Genomic DNA, 15,561 nt, shown 5'->3' on the forward strand with positions numbered 1-15,561 from the left:
TTTAATTTCTTTAACACACAAAATAAAAATTCTTCTTAATTTTTCCCTTTTTTTTTAATAACAATACTTTATAATGAAATAACTTCAATGATATGAGGAAAGTAGATTAAATTTTTATTTAACAAGGAGATAAAGTTTTCAAATGCACATTAGTGACTATTTAATTAAAAAGCTATGCAAGTTAATAAATATAAATAATCAACTGGTGCCGCAGTCGTTATAGCAAAATGCTCGGGAGTCTCTGAAGCAGACAAGTCTTGCCACCTTTCGATAAAAACTGAAAGCACCAGCCGCGAGAACACCTGTTTGAATCAAGGCGGCGTAGAAATGTGCTTCCTTTTTGCACCCATACTAACATTATACGCATTATACTACCAAAATTATAATAATTACAGTAATTTAAAAAAAAAACTATCATTGTGAAAATAAGTCTTTTTGATTTCAGTTTATTCTTTTTTCAAACTGAAAAACATAAAAAAAAAAAAATTGTATTTTGAATTTACAAAACAAAATTACAGAAAATTGAAGGTTTTAGATAAAATTATTTTATTAATTAGAATACAAGCTCAGTTTCATTAAAACTTCTTAAAACATGAAGAGACTCGAACAATTAAAAACTGCAGTCACTCGCTCTTAATTAATTTAATTTACCAGCACCACCCATTTGAAATTGCTTTTTTATGCATTTTCATTGCCCATTACCAACACCTAGTTGTGCACTTTTGTTAATTCTTCTACGCAATTCTTTCTTCAGCAGTAGGGAGGGTTGGCGTCGTTACTGCAGGTTCAGATGAGGTGGAGATTTCTGAAGATGCATCTTGAGCGGCGGATGGATAGAAAGAAAACGGCACAAGGAAATAGCCTTGCAACTTAACTTTTTCATTTGAAGGGCGAGTTTCTGGTTGTGGGACGTAAAACCAGGGCGGCGGAAAATGAGCACGGTTGTTACAATTTACCGACTTTTGCGGTTTGTCTCTTTGCGGAGGCTCGTCGCTTGCCAAAATTTCAGACCGGGCCGACTTTTTCATGATTGGAAATTCCGGAGTGGTGGTGCTTTCTGTTGAATCCACTTTGTCCTCTGTCGCCGTTTCCAATGTGCTGCTCTCACTTGAATTTTCTGAGACACCAGGCTCATCTGTTGGGTTGGTATTTGCAGCATCGGTGGTTATCTTCTCCGTACTTGGGCCACTTGGGGTATTTTGATCTATAATTGAGATTTGAGAGTTACTAGCCACATTTTGGCCATCGGTTTGCATCTGATTAGGCGCAATTGTAACGCTCTTGGTTGTTTCCTCAAAAACTTGCTGAGTCGAAATTTTACCCTCTGTAGTTGAACTTGAAACATTTCCCTCTGTTGAACTAGAGGCAGCCTGATTATTATTATTTTCAGAATTTTGAGGTATTACTGCAGTCGTTGAACTCTCCGTCATTACATTATTTGGCGCCTGTGTTGTTGAGTTCCATTTATTTATCTCCTTCAAAACTTCTGCCAGCTCAGGGTTGTCCACAAACCCACTTGGTGACTGAGGGTTTACTGTCAGTATTTGCGGCCTGGGGGTGGTGGTGGTGGTGCCTTTTTTCTTATTCCCGCCGCTCCCTCCTTGAGGCTTATTTCCAGCGGTCTGCGGTTTTTGCTGTTGAGGAGGCAGCGTAGGGTTGGGAGGGTTTGTGGGATTCGGTGGGTTAGGGGGGTTGGGAGGGTTGAAACCAGTCGGACCACCGTTCGGGGGTGCGTAATTAAATCCGAATGGAGCTTGCTGATAATTTGGTGGGTAGAAGGGTTGTTGTTGAGCCGCCCAACCTTGCTGGTTTGGGTATTGGAAACCGGAAGGTGGAGGCAGTGGATTTGGCTGGTTTGGCGCGTTTGTTGGATTTGGGGCGTTTGTTGGGTTAGGCGGATTCAGAGCGTTAGGAGGGTTGTAAATTATAGGCTTGGGGAATTCAAAATCTCCTGGGTCAGAATTTTGTTGCTGCGGCCATTGATAATTTTGTGAGATCGGAGCTGATTGAGACGAGGGTGCAGAAAACCCTTGATAGTACGGTGGAGGTGGGTAGGGATAGGGGGGAAGTGGATTTGGATAATTTGGAGGGTTGGGAAAAGTGGGGGGATTTGGGTATACTGGAGGGTTTGGATATGGTTGTTGATTGTACAAGTTGTAGTTATTGGTGTAATAGAAGTAATTTTTTAACCACTCTTTGAATTGCTGGCGTTGGCTCTGAGGCGTTGGTTTTGTCGGATTTGGAATAGTTGGCGGATTGAAAGGTGCCGGCGGATTCGGAAGGCTGGGAAGGCTTGGGAACTGTCGCAGCAAAACTGGATTATTTGCAACGCTGATCTGCTGTTTCATGTATCTTGGCCCTAAAAATTTATTAATTTTTACTATTTTTTTCTTTGCATTGGAATTAACATAATTAATTTAATAGCTATCATTTTATACCTATGGATAATTAAATTGTTAAATTAAAATAAAAAATTTATAAATTTACTTCGTCTAATTTGTCACATTTTAATAGCGTTTAAAGGTATTATTCTTGGTGCTAATTGTAAGAGCAAAAAAGTTGGGAAAAATGTAAACACTACACCAACTGTGGATGATTGTTCATTTAATAAAAATTTATTAGGGTGTAAAAATGAGCAATTGAGTACCATTTATTTTGAAAAAAAATATTTAAATAAATATGCAAAATATTTAAAGTACGTCAAAAAACCTATAAATTTTTGTATAAAATATTGTTCAATCCAAAGGAGCTGATGTAAAAATTAAATCTTTTATTAAGTGTAAGATATACAAATATTTAATTTAAAAGTGCTGCATACCTGAATAATCAAAAACTCTCAATCGCACAATGTTGCCTGTGCTTGGAGCCTCATCTCCAATATTTGTTCCGCTTTTGAGAGGCGTCGATGAGGTCCATGTCGCTAGCAACAGCACAAGGGTAGCGCTCGGTCTGGGTTTCATAGCGTTTTGTTGCCAGATTCGGTCTATTGCGTGTTTTTATCTATCAAAATGTTTGAGCAAAACCTCCAAAGTGGTCAGACGGGTAGGGGAATGTGCCTTGAGTAGCTTCTTGCCGCCTCTTGATTTAGTTGGACCGAAAGAGCCCCAATCTTTTTAGCAAACGAAAATCCAGTTTTTGTTCGGGCATAATACCTGTTTCTAACTGCCAGCAATAGGCAAACGCAAAATAGACAGATCTCCAGGTCCGGTTTTATAACGATTCCTTTTATAATTGGATATGTGCTGAAGAGGCCTCAGTATTGAAATAAGGTGTAGGAATATGCCGGGTAAAGATTGGATTTATATAATGTATCACTTTGAAAAGCAAAGGCCAATGACCGAATGAAGGGGAATGACTTTAAAGAAAATAAACGTATACATATTTGATATAACGTTTTTATTGCACAGCATGAAAAGATTTTTTAACATGTAATTCTAATCATATTAAACTTAAATAAATAGCAATAATTCTTTTTTCTTTCGCATATTATAATATACTTCTAAATGTTCAAAACTGATCTTTTTTAAGTTGACCGTTGTCGTACATTATTTTGAATATTGTCAGGTTGCGGGAAGTAAATAATAAATTAAAATATTGGTGCTAGATTGAAGCAAACTTCTGGCTTATCAGACAGCTGTATTTTTAGCCCCAATAATTGGGAGGATTCGGAGGGTTGGGATAAACTGGTGGGTTTGGATAAACTGGAGGGTTAGGTGGATTAGGATAAGGTCGTTGGCTATAATACGGTGGGTAGTATTGATTATTGTTGTACTGATTATTGTACCACTGGTTCCAATTATTTTGGTAGTTATTCTGAGTGTTGTACCACTGACTGTACCATTGGTTGTAGTTCTGGTAATATTGGTTGTAGTACTGGTTGTACCAGGGCCAGTTATAGCTTGATTGTGGCGGTTGGTTTGTCGGATTTGGAGCGTTTGTTGGATTTGGTGGGTTTGTTGGGTTTGGAGGGTTTGTTGGGTTTGCAGGATTCGGCGAGTTACGTGGCGAGAGTTGCCGAGAGAGATCTGAAAGAAGTAAAATGACGACAAATTAAATCAAAAATATTTATTAAAAATAAAATTGAAAATTGCAGCTAAATCATTATGATTGTGTATAATTCAAAGCTGTACTCATTTATATATTTTAAGAGATATACACTCTTGATTAAATTTTTAATAATTAATTGTCAGTCTTAAATAATGCAATTTCTCAATTTATTATTATGACTTAGAGAATAGAATTAATAATAGCTATTTTATGAGATGTAAAATTACAAAATTTATTGAATATTTAGCTGAATTTATTGAAAAGTTTGTTTTTGTGTGAAAAAAATGCAAATTATCACAGATTTTTAATTGAAATAGTAACACATAAAAATATTTTTTGTGAAAGTTAGTGATTTAAAAAATAATTAACAACTAATTAATTGTGTTGGTGCATTAAGAATATAAAAATGATCAAAGAAGCAATTCCTTACCGTAATTTTCGTTGGCTGCAGTCAGTTGTTTTATGTCATCGCCAAATTTTCCATCATTTGAGTTTACCGAGGAGGCCAAGGCGGCCAGCAGCAGTACTAGGGTGACGCTCATTCTAGATTTCATGGCGTTTTGTTCCTAGTTTGCGTCTGTGGCGGTCTTTTTTATCGTAACGTGGCCAAACTGGTAGGGGAAAATTCGGACAAGCACAGGAGCAGGGTCAAGTGTTTTAATTGGCCAAAATGTTTTTCTGTTTATTTCATTGTATTAATTAAAGTTTAAAATCTAGCTCACTGATTTATCTTCTCGGAAAGCAATAACATAGACTTGATTTTTTTCCTTTTAATAAAAATAATATTCAAATTTAATTTAATGAATTAATACTTATTCCTCATATTATTACTCTGGCCAATGTTTATTATTTTAATTCATATTTGTATTGACCGAGAACCATAAGTAATAATAATAATATTTTTTGCAGGAAACATGATGGTAAAATGAATAAGATTTAAAAAAATTTTATTTTGAAAATATCATTTTTATTTTATATTAAAAAAATATAATTTAAATTTATATACATCACATAAATAAATAAATACTTTGAAATTTTTGCAACCTAGTCTTTTCAGTTCATAGCAAATTTTCACGCACTGGGTGTTGTTTGGCTTGCAGGAGGTCGTGGCGTAGGCACGATGCCTATTGAGCCAACGGCGCCGACAGACCCGACTGCTCCAACTCCACCCTGCTGTTGAGGAGGGTAATACCCCTGCTGTTGGGCCGGCGGGGGTGGTGGAGGAGGACCGTTTTGCTGGGGTGGAAAGCCTTGTTGCTGGGCTGGAGGTGGGGGAGGTGGTAGTCCACCCTGCTGCTGTGCAAAAGCTGGGCAGGGACCGTACTGCTGACCTGATTGGGGGTTGGGAGGTTGATTATTATTTTGGTTCTGAGGGGATGGATCCTGCTGCTTTTGCGCTTGGCCCTGGGGAGAATTGGGGTTATAAGGTGGTAGTTGAGAAGGGAAGTATCCTTGCTGAGGGTTAACGTTCTGCTGGGGGTTGTAACCGCCTTGAGGTGGTGGAGGAGGAGGAGGGTAGTATCCGCCCTGTTGTGGGTTGTAGCTTTGGGGTGGTGGAGGATAGTTTCCTTGCTGAGGATTGTATCCTGGAGGTGGAGGAGGGAAGCTACCCTGCTGGGGGTTGTATCCTTGAGGTGGCGGAGGAAAGCTGCCCTGCTGTGGGTTGTTTCCCTGAGGTGGAGAAGGGAAGTTTCCTTGCTGGGGGTTGTATCCCTGCGGAGGGGGAGGGAAGTTTCCTTGCTGAGGGTTGTATCCCTGAGGAGGGGGAGGGAAGTTTCCTTGCTGAGGGTTGTATCCCTGAGGTGGGGGAGGGAAGTTTCCTTGCTGAGGGTTGTATCCCTGAGGTGGGGGTGGGAAATAGCCCTGCTGAGGGTAGTAGCCCTGTTGTTGAGGATTATATCCTTGCTGTTGTTGCTGGGGGTAGTAACCTTGCTGGGGTTTGTAGCCCTGCTGTTGAGGATTATATCCTTGCTGTTGCTGCTGTTGAGGGAAGTAGCCTTGCTGAGGGTAGTTCTGCCTGGGGCTATTTGATCCTTTCCGGGTTTCATCTGTAAATTGCTGTTGAGCAGGACTACGGAAAGTGTCTGACGAAGGCTGATTGGCATTGAATTGGCTCGCTTGAGAAATTGGTGGGTTAGGATCATTTGGAGGATTGGTTGGATTTGTGGGGTTGGGGGCGTTTGTGGGGTTTGTTGGCACTGGTGGGTTGGTCGGTGGCAGAGGATTTAAAACTTGTCCCGCAGCTGAAATTAAAACAAAATATATAATGCAACAATTAATTAACCTCTTAAAATTTTTAATTTTTTTAGGTTTTTGCAAAATCTCGATATTGAAAGTTTTAACACACAAAAAATAAATTTATTTACGAAAGTAAAATTTTAACAAAAAAATTAAGAAATAAATAGATTGAAAAAAGTATTATTAAATACATTTATGGAAAAAAGATACTTACAAATTTGTGCGGATCGAGCTTTGGGAATGACGGGGTTGTTGGCCGACTCAAGGTCAGTAGCAACGTCTATCAGCACCTTGTTGGTCTCGAGGACTTCCTCTGTGGTGATGACCTCCTCGGTGTCAACAGGTGCGGTGGTGACCGCGGCAGCGGCCAGCAGCACTACGACGGCGACCGCTCTCATTGTGAATTGCTTGAAATTCGTTGCGGCGGGTGCGTATTTATATTTTTGCGAATAAAGGCCAAAGAAGAGAAGGGAGCGGTCGGACCGGTCGTTGACCAGGTTAATCGTTCTCCCTATTAATTTGCCATCGCCGAATTTCATGCCAACCTGTTCTAGAAGTTTTTCTATGAAATTTGAGCAGCAGTTGGATTTTTTTTTATAACATTGTCGGCGCATTCCATCGAGACGAGAGATAATTTGCAGGAACCAGTTCAGGAAAGCTTGGTCACCTGAAATGGCAAAACAGAAATAAATAAGTTCAATATAAAAATGTAACAAAAACAAAATAACTTACTTTCCTTGTGCTATAAAGCTAAAGAATATCAGTCAACAATTTGAAATAAATAAAACCTTGGAAGTTCCCCTTTAATTTCAGTTTTTTTTTTCTTTTTAAAAGAAGAGAAAAACAAGTAATGTTGATTTTAAATTCAAATTCCAAGAAAAAAATAATGTTAGTATGAATATTAATGAAATAATTTGAACAATTTTGCAATGCAGGAGTTAAAAGTTGATTCGACAATGTAATCTGTGATATTTTATCTGACAATCAGAGTTAGATGATGATGGATTTTTAGTTTTTAGAATAATTTATTGTCTCGTACAAACTTTTTTCTATAGACCAGTAAATGTCTCAAAAATCTATATCAAGGAAATAAAAACTTTTATTTCATCAAACAATAAATAAATCCGTTTTGAAATCCTTCTGAAAAGTTTCATTTGAATATTATTATTTTATGTCTCCATATTCCAAGTTTAAGTGATTCTTAAAAAGATCTGGTGTCTGTTTAAAAGCATCTTGACGTTTTCACGCGAATTCACTCCTTATTAAAAATCATCTTGACCTCTTACAAGACGCCGAAAAAGCGGCTTCTCCACTCTCATTCTAATAAAACAACTCTGATGCCACCTTTTGAATAGAACTTGAGTTAGAGAAAGAACCTGTTTGAGTAACGGTGGCAAAAAAACTGCATATATGTGTCATTATTGCTTACAAAATAGGCGTTTATATACTCAATGGTTATTTAACTTGCTTTTATAATAAGTTCTGACCTTTTTGTTTCAATCTTCAAATAACTACTTTTAAAGGATTCACTTGACAAAAATGTGCAATATTTATATCTAATAAAGCTTTATATTTATAAAACATTTACAAACATACACATAAATTACAATCGCTGACATTGTGTCTTGACAGCTGGGTAGAATAAAAAATACTGATAATAGGTAACAAGGCACTTTCAAATACATACGCCATCAAGCATACAACATTTTCAAGCAGCAGATTCAAAATTATAAATAATTTCAAGCAAGAGCCATTCACTCCAATCAAGGATTTGCAGATTTTAGATCACAAAATTGAGTTTCTGCGAGATATGATTAAGAACAAAAAAAAAAAAAAAAAAATATTAAAATCCTCTGGCACAAGATGAATTAAAAATGAATTTGCCAAATAATAATTTGATTAAATTGTGGCACTGATCGTTTCTCAAAATTAAATGATAATTTTTTTCTGTAAAAATTTACTGGTACTGGGGATATCCCTGGTAAGCGATTTGGTGCGAGTCTCGGTGGTCTTCGGGGTCCCTGAATGAGACTGGGGATGAGGCGTGGGACGAAGCCGCCGTCTGCAGATTGTTGGTGTCGCGGCCGTAGAAAGAGCCGCCGCCGCCGTAATAGGGATATTGCGGCGCCGCAACGGGTGGTTGGCTGTAGAAATTGCTGTGGCCGTAGTTGCCGTAGGGGCCCTGGATGTTGGGCTTGCAGAGTTTGTAGAAGCCGATGAGGCCGGGAACGACGAGGGCAAGGAAGCCAAGGATTTTCTTGAATGAAGCCAAACCAAGGATGAAGGGCAGGAAGAGCAGCAGCTTCAGCTTGAACAGCTTGAGGATGATCAGCAGGGGGATGAAGAGCTTCTTAAGCTTGGTACGAGCTGAAAAATAGAATATTATTAATTATTACTTGAATGTCTTCTCATAAATTTTTTTATTTAAATTTTAATTTAATTTTATTAATACGCGAAGATCTAGATAAATAAATTAGAAAATTAGTGGCGGCTCAATTAATTTCAAATATTTTTTAAAAAGACGGTAAAAATTTTATGTTTAACCATTTCTTAATCCTTTCCAAAATTATCCTTCCGAAAACCGACCAAATGAAATTATTTTTTAAAGAAAAAAAATACGCCATTTTTAAGAAAGATCTAGAATCTCGGTTACTGGATTCCATATCTCAGTCATTGCGTTTTATTTCAGCGTCAGTGGGCCAGTGGCGCTCGCCAGAGGCAATGAGGCTGAAATTTTTACAAGTTCAATGGCTCGTCGTCGACCGTCTAACCGCAGCAAGCAAAAAAGCGGCTCGTCGTCATTGTAAATTACGTGTGCGTCTTACTTTCGCGAGAGAGCCACTCTGTCGGCGGCGGCGGCATTTTTGCTTGCATCAGCGCGCACGTACGCCGAGAGAGCTGCACCCACGTGTGCGACGTTCCCACAATAATACAGTATAACAGATGCACGACGGATAATGATGCAAATGTGGCACGCTCGAGCTGTATTTAATAAAGGCGTGATGGATGCTCGCAATAATTTGATTTGAATTTAACAAGTGAAGTGAATGCGATTCCTGATTCGTGGCTATTCAGGCAGACCTAAATTTAATTGGCTGGATGCCCATTTTATATCACAGTATAAAAATATACTCAGAATGCTCAAATATGACCTGGATAAAAATTTGGAGATTCTTTTTAAAGGGGAATTCAATAAATATTAATGGTTTTAATAGAAAACTCAATTGATTAAATTAATACAATTAAATAATAAATGAAAAAGCGAGAAACATTGTATCCATCATTAAAAAATTTAAACCAAGGAGGTAATATTAATATTCAATATATAAATTTTTTACATCATTTAGGTAAATAAATGAATTCCAACTTTTTATATAAAAATTACGTTCTGTAGGGACGGAATCATTTAAAAGTTATGCCAGCTTTGTTTCATATATTTCAATCAAAAGTTTGCCCCTTTTACATTTTTGTTTGTTTTGTTGCCTGACCAAGCCCCTGCGGAATGTGGGTTATGCAACGGGTTCATCCCCCATGCGACGCACGCTGCATACCCACGCGCTCGCCCGCGTCACCGCACTTTTATTATTTCACCGCTTTCGATTCGTCACCGGACGCAATAACAGCGGCTCGTCCCTCGACCGCATTCTGTTTATCAATTGAGTTTAACACGTGTACGAGAAAATTGCATAGTCAATTACCGAGCTCTAATGCACAAATAAATCATTATTTGTCAGGGGCAAGATCGCGCTTTCTCCTCAGCTTCCAGTTGGAAACGGGAAACCACCGACCGTACGTTTTCTCAGAAATACGAGCCGACTCTTTAATGGAGCGAGAAAGAAATTATTTAATTATTTGTTATTCGCATAGTCGTAATTTGATATTCATTTGGTATGTTATGGAGGATTTGTATTAAATTGATATTAAATAAATTACAAATATGAAGGAGATGATTTTGATGATGTCAAATCATTGCTCATTGTCAGTCAAAATTGCTTCTTTAAATTGTTTAAAAAATTTAATTTGCTTTTATTTCCCCTGCTTTTGATGTGGATTTTTGTGAAAAATAATGCTTAATAATAAAAACTTACAGAAAGAATTTTCAGTCTTGTCCTCAATGATGTCAATTTCGCTGGCGATCTCATCCACGAAGCGGGGCGCGAAGCGTCCGTGCTCCTGTCCGAGCAGCTCCTGCGGCACGTTGACTTCGATAGCCGCAGATCGGACGAAGTCCTCGGCCTTGCGCATCAAGAATTTGGTAAAGTGGTCCCACTCAGTCTCCTCCGCCCTGGGGGTGCTGGACGAAAACTCGTACTGTTTGCCGACGCGCTGCCTCCAGCCGGGCAGACGAACCACCCTGGCGTGGTCGCCCAACTGGTACCGCTCCTGCTGGAAAAAGTCATCCATGGAGGCGAGGGCGCGCGACTTGAAGCACTCGGCCAGGTCGCCGTTCAGACACTGCGAGTTGGCCGCGGCCAGGTACGGATCCGTCTCAGGTCCTGTGCCCAGGCCAATCAAATCGGCCAGCAAGTTCTTGCCCTCGCGGTTCCGGCCTTCGGGTCCTGGAGGTGGAGGCGGTTGGGGGTTGCTGTCGGTCTTGGCCGACGACCACTTGGGCGGCTCGTCGTCGCCGAGGCCGATGGCCACCAGCACGAGGAACACGCCGAGCAGCCGCGTGGCTCTTCCCATAATTCTAGCTCGCTTCCTTTTGCTCCTCACTCGACTGAACAAAACACTCGACGCGCGGTCCCGTTACTCCAGATGGCGCGTCTCCGCAAGTCTTCAAGTGCACCGCTGCCGGGTGACTCTGTCTATGTTTTGGCGGCAAAAAGCGACTGGATCCCACCGCCCGCCCCGGCGCTTTTATATCGGCTCCCACTTTCACTCTCGCCGGGAAAACCCCCCTGCTGCAGTTTGCACGGCGGCGACGGACCCGTGTTAAAACATACATGCATAATCGATCTTTGTGTAATATGAAAGTCCCGAGAGCACTTTCACTGTCACTGCACCTACGCTCCGGTCTTTATGCATCATTCGATTTAAAGCCCTGCATGACTAAAGGCGTGGATTTTGCTCTTTTTTGGATGGCTCGGGGTGCGACAGGTGCGGCGCAACAGGATCTTTAAATTAACTGGCAAATCTGGGATTTTTTTAAAGGAAAACACTTTGAGTTCAATTCAAATTAAATAACAACAGGATAGAATTTAAAAAACGTCTAAAAAAACAAGAGTAAATTGAATACAGTTTGATATGTTCGAACGTTTTTGCAAAACGGTTGCTATATTTGTGGTGCAGTTTTTCCAACAACTTTTTGTTCGTTCCAAATATATAAATTATTTTATACCATTTTTTTTATCAAACAGAATTTTTCAATAATGATTCCTCATAATATTTAATAGTAATACCCACAGTACCGATTGAGTAAGAATTTCTAAAAATTAAAGTAATTCTATTTAGTAAACATATAATTAAATAAATTTCAAAAATAAATCTAGCTATTATAAACATTGAAGCTTTTATCCCACAAACACAATCGCTCAAATATCATGGGCCAGTAAAACTAATTTTTTGCCATAATATTAACAATATTATTTATTATAAAACTATAATTGAAAATGAAAAAAGTATCAGTTAGCAGAAATGTTTTTAAATATAAATTTTAATTTAAAAAAATTATAGCAGACAAATTCACAGGTTACAGTTTTTACTTAGTAAAATGCTGATACTGAACCAAATCAAATTCAACTTTTCCGCCATGAAACTACCAGCCCAGCGAGATTGATTTGAGCTTTCAAACCACCAATCAAAACAATTTGATGGTTGACATGTAACGCAAGTTCCTTTTCAAATTATGAAAATCAAAATTTTAATTTTTAATTGGAATTTTTTTTTTATTTAATTACAATATTTTTATCATATCATCTTCACAGAGAAATGCCATAACTTTCAAACAATAATTATTCAAAGTTATTTCTGGTACTTGATAATTTGTCATTTTCCTGTGATTTTGCACGATACACAGAAGCGAGTGACTTTTCATCAGTTCTATACCTTGTTGTTTTTTTGTATAAAGTATCAATCAAGCCATTCAACTTAGTCGACTAATGATGCTTAATAATGAATAGCAGCTCAATTTTTAGCAAAACGATTCAGTGCTTTTCTCCTCGCAATGCAAAATCTTCTTTTAAAGACCTGGTGCGTAGGCAGCCGACGGCGCCATGACCTTGCCTCTGTATTCACGATGCGGCACCGCCAAAGAATCCCCAAGAGATCACTTGCCGGGTAGTTGGTGCTTTTTTGTGGCAGTCTGGACCCTTTTTGGAGTGGTTGCACGTTTTCCCTACCGAAACTGTATAGCAAATTGACTTCAAAAAGTCACCTTTTTGATCTTAAGCTTGCTGGTCTACACATCGATGAAGTATCAAATAGCTAACACCGTAAGCTACTTATCGTAACATAATTGGGCAGCTGAATTATTAATTTCTGCGTCACAAGCATGCATTTCCCTCTCTTCAGGGAAAATTGATTCCGGAGCTTTTTTTAATTTATTTAGGAAATTTGAAGACAAATATAAATGAGAATTGATAGGGTTTTTTTGGATTCCAGCTCGCCCGACCTCGCGTTGCATGAGTCTTTACTGTGTTTACTGCTGATGCTTTTATTGAACTAGTTAAAGAAAAAAATTTCCTGCGCTCCACTTCCAAACGAAAATCATACAAATAAAGTCTCATTACAACTCTTCGAGTAATAGCCGAACTTCAATTCTAAAAACATGAATTCCACCTTAATTGTGAATTTCTAGAACAAAATTTATTTCAGCTCAAATTTTTGCTTTATGAGAACTAAATCCAGAACAAAACTTCCATTTTGCAGATTTTTTATTTAATAAAAACGCTGGAATTACATTTTAAGGTGGCCAATATAATTTATTTTAAGAAAGAAAAAATTTACCACAGTTGCAAATGAGCTAATTAAAACGTTATCTAAGGTTTTAATTAAGCTAATATCAAATGATAGAATAAGTGACAAAGATTTGCAATTATTATTATTATTTTTTTAATAAACTGTTTGTTAACGTTAACCATCTCCTTTGAGAGAGAAAAGCTCAACCTTTCATCATCATCATCACTGCGTAGTTTCCACTTTTTTTCTCATTTTGAGCGAAACAATAATACGCCTCGACGATTCGCAAGCACAAGGGTACTTCTGATATCATAAAACGCAATCTGCGCTGCTCGCCATAACACACAGTATTTATTTCACGAGGGAAGCGCCACAATAATAAATGAAAGCTAATAAAGAGCCCACGCTGGACGGAGTAATGGCACGGCGAGGAGCCATTGATCCCTTGCGAGCGAGAGTGAAAGCCTTTCTTTCTCTCTCCATCGATTTATTTTGCCAGTAGATCAACATCTGCATCGAAAATTGCGAAATTCGCCGTGACCGTGACACTGCCGGCGGACCGTATGGTACCGGCTAAATGGAACATGAAGCGGAAAATCGTCAATCGCGAAACGGAAAGCTTTGTTTTGGCCAGAGCTTTCAATTTGTTTGGCCAATGAATTATACGAAAATTTGCTCAAATAAAAAAATGGAGAAATCCAATTGTTGAATTTTCAGTCACTAATGATATACTTTTTTTTTTAAAATAGGATTATTTTATGATTCTTCACACTGAATTACTGAAAATTCCTGAAAAAATCTTTGAAGACAACTTTTATTGACCTTTACCTGCCGTTCTTGGAACTCTTAGTAATTGAAAATTGATACCGTGCTCTAAAAGTCATCCTTGTTTGCATATTTCTTTCAAGAGCGTCATTGTTGCTGTACCGTGATGTAAGGGATGTTATTCAATATCAAATTAAGCAGTGGGTCGAAGGACAGCCGTTTCAACGGTCTGAAAGCGAGATCCATGTTTTATTGGCCCTTCAGATAATTTTTAGCAGGGTAAAATTCCTAAGAGAGATAGAAAATTAAAGAAATCCAACTTTTTCGTTATTTTTCTGTGCATGAAAGTTCCATCTTACTTTAAATTTAATATTCATGAATTTTGATCAAAAATTGCATTTTTCAGCTTTAATTAAAAAATGTTAAAATTGCTAGGTTTTCAATTGTGTGGTTTTCAACTTAATTATTTTATTATTTTTGGCTCACTAAAATTTAAATATAATTTAAATAATTGGTAATTGTATTATCAATGTGTAGAAATATACAATTATGAATTATTTTTCCAAGTTTTATTATTATTTTTTTAATCTGTTAAAGAGTTTGTATAAAGTAATTCCTTTCTGCAACAAGAATTTTTATATATCATTTTCCAATAACTGTGCTTTTAAATTCTTGATTGATTTAATTTTTCTTTTAATTATTTTTTAAACAAATTTTAAGTTTCATACATTAGGTTATATAAATTTCAACAAAATCAGGTGTCATTAGTCATTAATTATATTAGGTGAAATAATTTTTTTTATCAAACAGTTTATTTTTTCAGCGATGTGTGAGAAACAAACTTGGAGATCAACAAGTAGTAAGTAAAAATTTCAGCACTCTTTTTTGGAAGCAGAAGTTCATTTAAGGTTGATTATGTGTTTATAATGATCTGCACTGTAAATTTTATATTTCATTATATTTCCTGCGCTCATATATAAATGTAGAACAGAGGATTTATTTTTGATATCCTTATTTTTTCCTCGACATTAAAAATCTTCTTGGTGCAATCCGGCTTTTAAAACACTACTCATTTCATTAGCATGAAAGTGTCAAATTACGTATTATAATTTTTTGGAGCAAAAAACACTTCCGTGATAAACGTCCCTATTCTCACAACCCGTTGCTGCCAAACAATGACTCGATCGCCGGCTCAGTCAGCTCAAAACAAACACACTCTATTTTCTCCTCGTGAGTTTCTTACCAATCGTGATCGGCACACCGACAAGCAGCCAGGCAATTTCTCTTCGACACGGATCCTGGTCGGTAGTCTGACCTGTGATTCACTCGGCCTCCAGGGATTTCCTCCGAAGAGAGTGCGAGCACTTTATTAGAACCTCGTAACCAACGCACTCACATAATAGAGGCTGTTGGGTAACGTGCGCCCGGGAATCCTCCGGTTAGATAATCTTTCTGTGGTGGGAAAGAAAGTGTGTAAGAAAAAAACACAGCTTCTATCAAAGGGCTACGCAAGTTGTTTATTTTTCGTCTGATATGGTGGTGATGGTTGAATGGTGCTGAAGTGAATGGACCAATTTGATAGGGAATCCCTACGCAAACATGTCACCAAGA

At 37.9% G+C, this 15,561-nt stretch overlaps 4 protein-coding genes across 4 annotated transcripts; all 4 read right to left on the bottom strand.

The window, feature by feature from the left end:
• Positions 1 to 676: 676 nt before the first annotated feature.
• Positions 677 to 1,542, bottom strand: LOC132192976 (mucin-2-like). The gene has a single exon (XM_059613237.1). It carries the CDS (start codon positions 1,428 to 1,430, stop codon positions 735 to 737), a length of 696 nt encoding a protein of 231 aa, XP_059469220.1. The 5' UTR covers positions 1,431 to 1,542; the 3' UTR covers positions 677 to 734.
• On the bottom strand, positions 1,435 to 2,348 carry LOC132205726 (basic salivary proline-rich protein 2-like). The gene is made up of 2 exons (XM_059634983.1): positions 1,517 to 2,348; positions 1,435 to 1,445 (listed from the first exon to the last, which is right to left on the bottom strand). Exons 1-2 carry the CDS (start codon positions 2,346 to 2,348, stop codon positions 1,435 to 1,437), a joined length of 843 nt encoding a protein of 280 aa, XP_059490966.1.
• Positions 2,349 to 4,998: 2,650 nt separating this feature from the next.
• LOC132193003 (proline-rich protein 2-like) lies at positions 4,999 to 7,964 on the bottom strand. Its single transcript, XM_059613278.1, has 2 exons — positions 6,500 to 7,964; positions 4,999 to 6,290 (listed from the first exon to the last, which is right to left on the bottom strand). Exons 1-2 carry the CDS (start codon positions 6,897 to 6,899, stop codon positions 5,119 to 5,121), a joined length of 1,572 nt encoding a protein of 523 aa, XP_059469261.1. The 5' UTR covers positions 6,900 to 7,964; the 3' UTR covers positions 4,999 to 5,118.
• Positions 7,965 to 8,107: 143 nt separating this feature from the next.
• Positions 8,108 to 11,108, bottom strand: LOC132193004 (uncharacterized). Its single transcript, XM_059613279.1, has 2 exons — positions 10,374 to 11,108; positions 8,108 to 8,652 (listed from the first exon to the last, which is right to left on the bottom strand). Exons 1-2 carry the CDS (start codon positions 10,969 to 10,971, stop codon positions 8,243 to 8,245), a joined length of 1,008 nt encoding a protein of 335 aa, XP_059469262.1. The 5' UTR covers positions 10,972 to 11,108; the 3' UTR covers positions 8,108 to 8,242.
• Between the last annotated feature and the right edge of the window lie 4,453 nt (positions 11,109 to 15,561).

This window comes from Neocloeon triangulifer, unplaced genomic scaffold, assembly GCF_031216515.1.
Source record: "Neocloeon triangulifer isolate White Clay Creek 2 clone unplaced genomic scaffold, ASM3121651v1 ptg000003l, whole genome shotgun sequence".
NCBI classification, from domain to species: Eukaryota; Metazoa; Arthropoda; class Insecta; order Ephemeroptera; family Baetidae; genus Neocloeon; species Neocloeon triangulifer.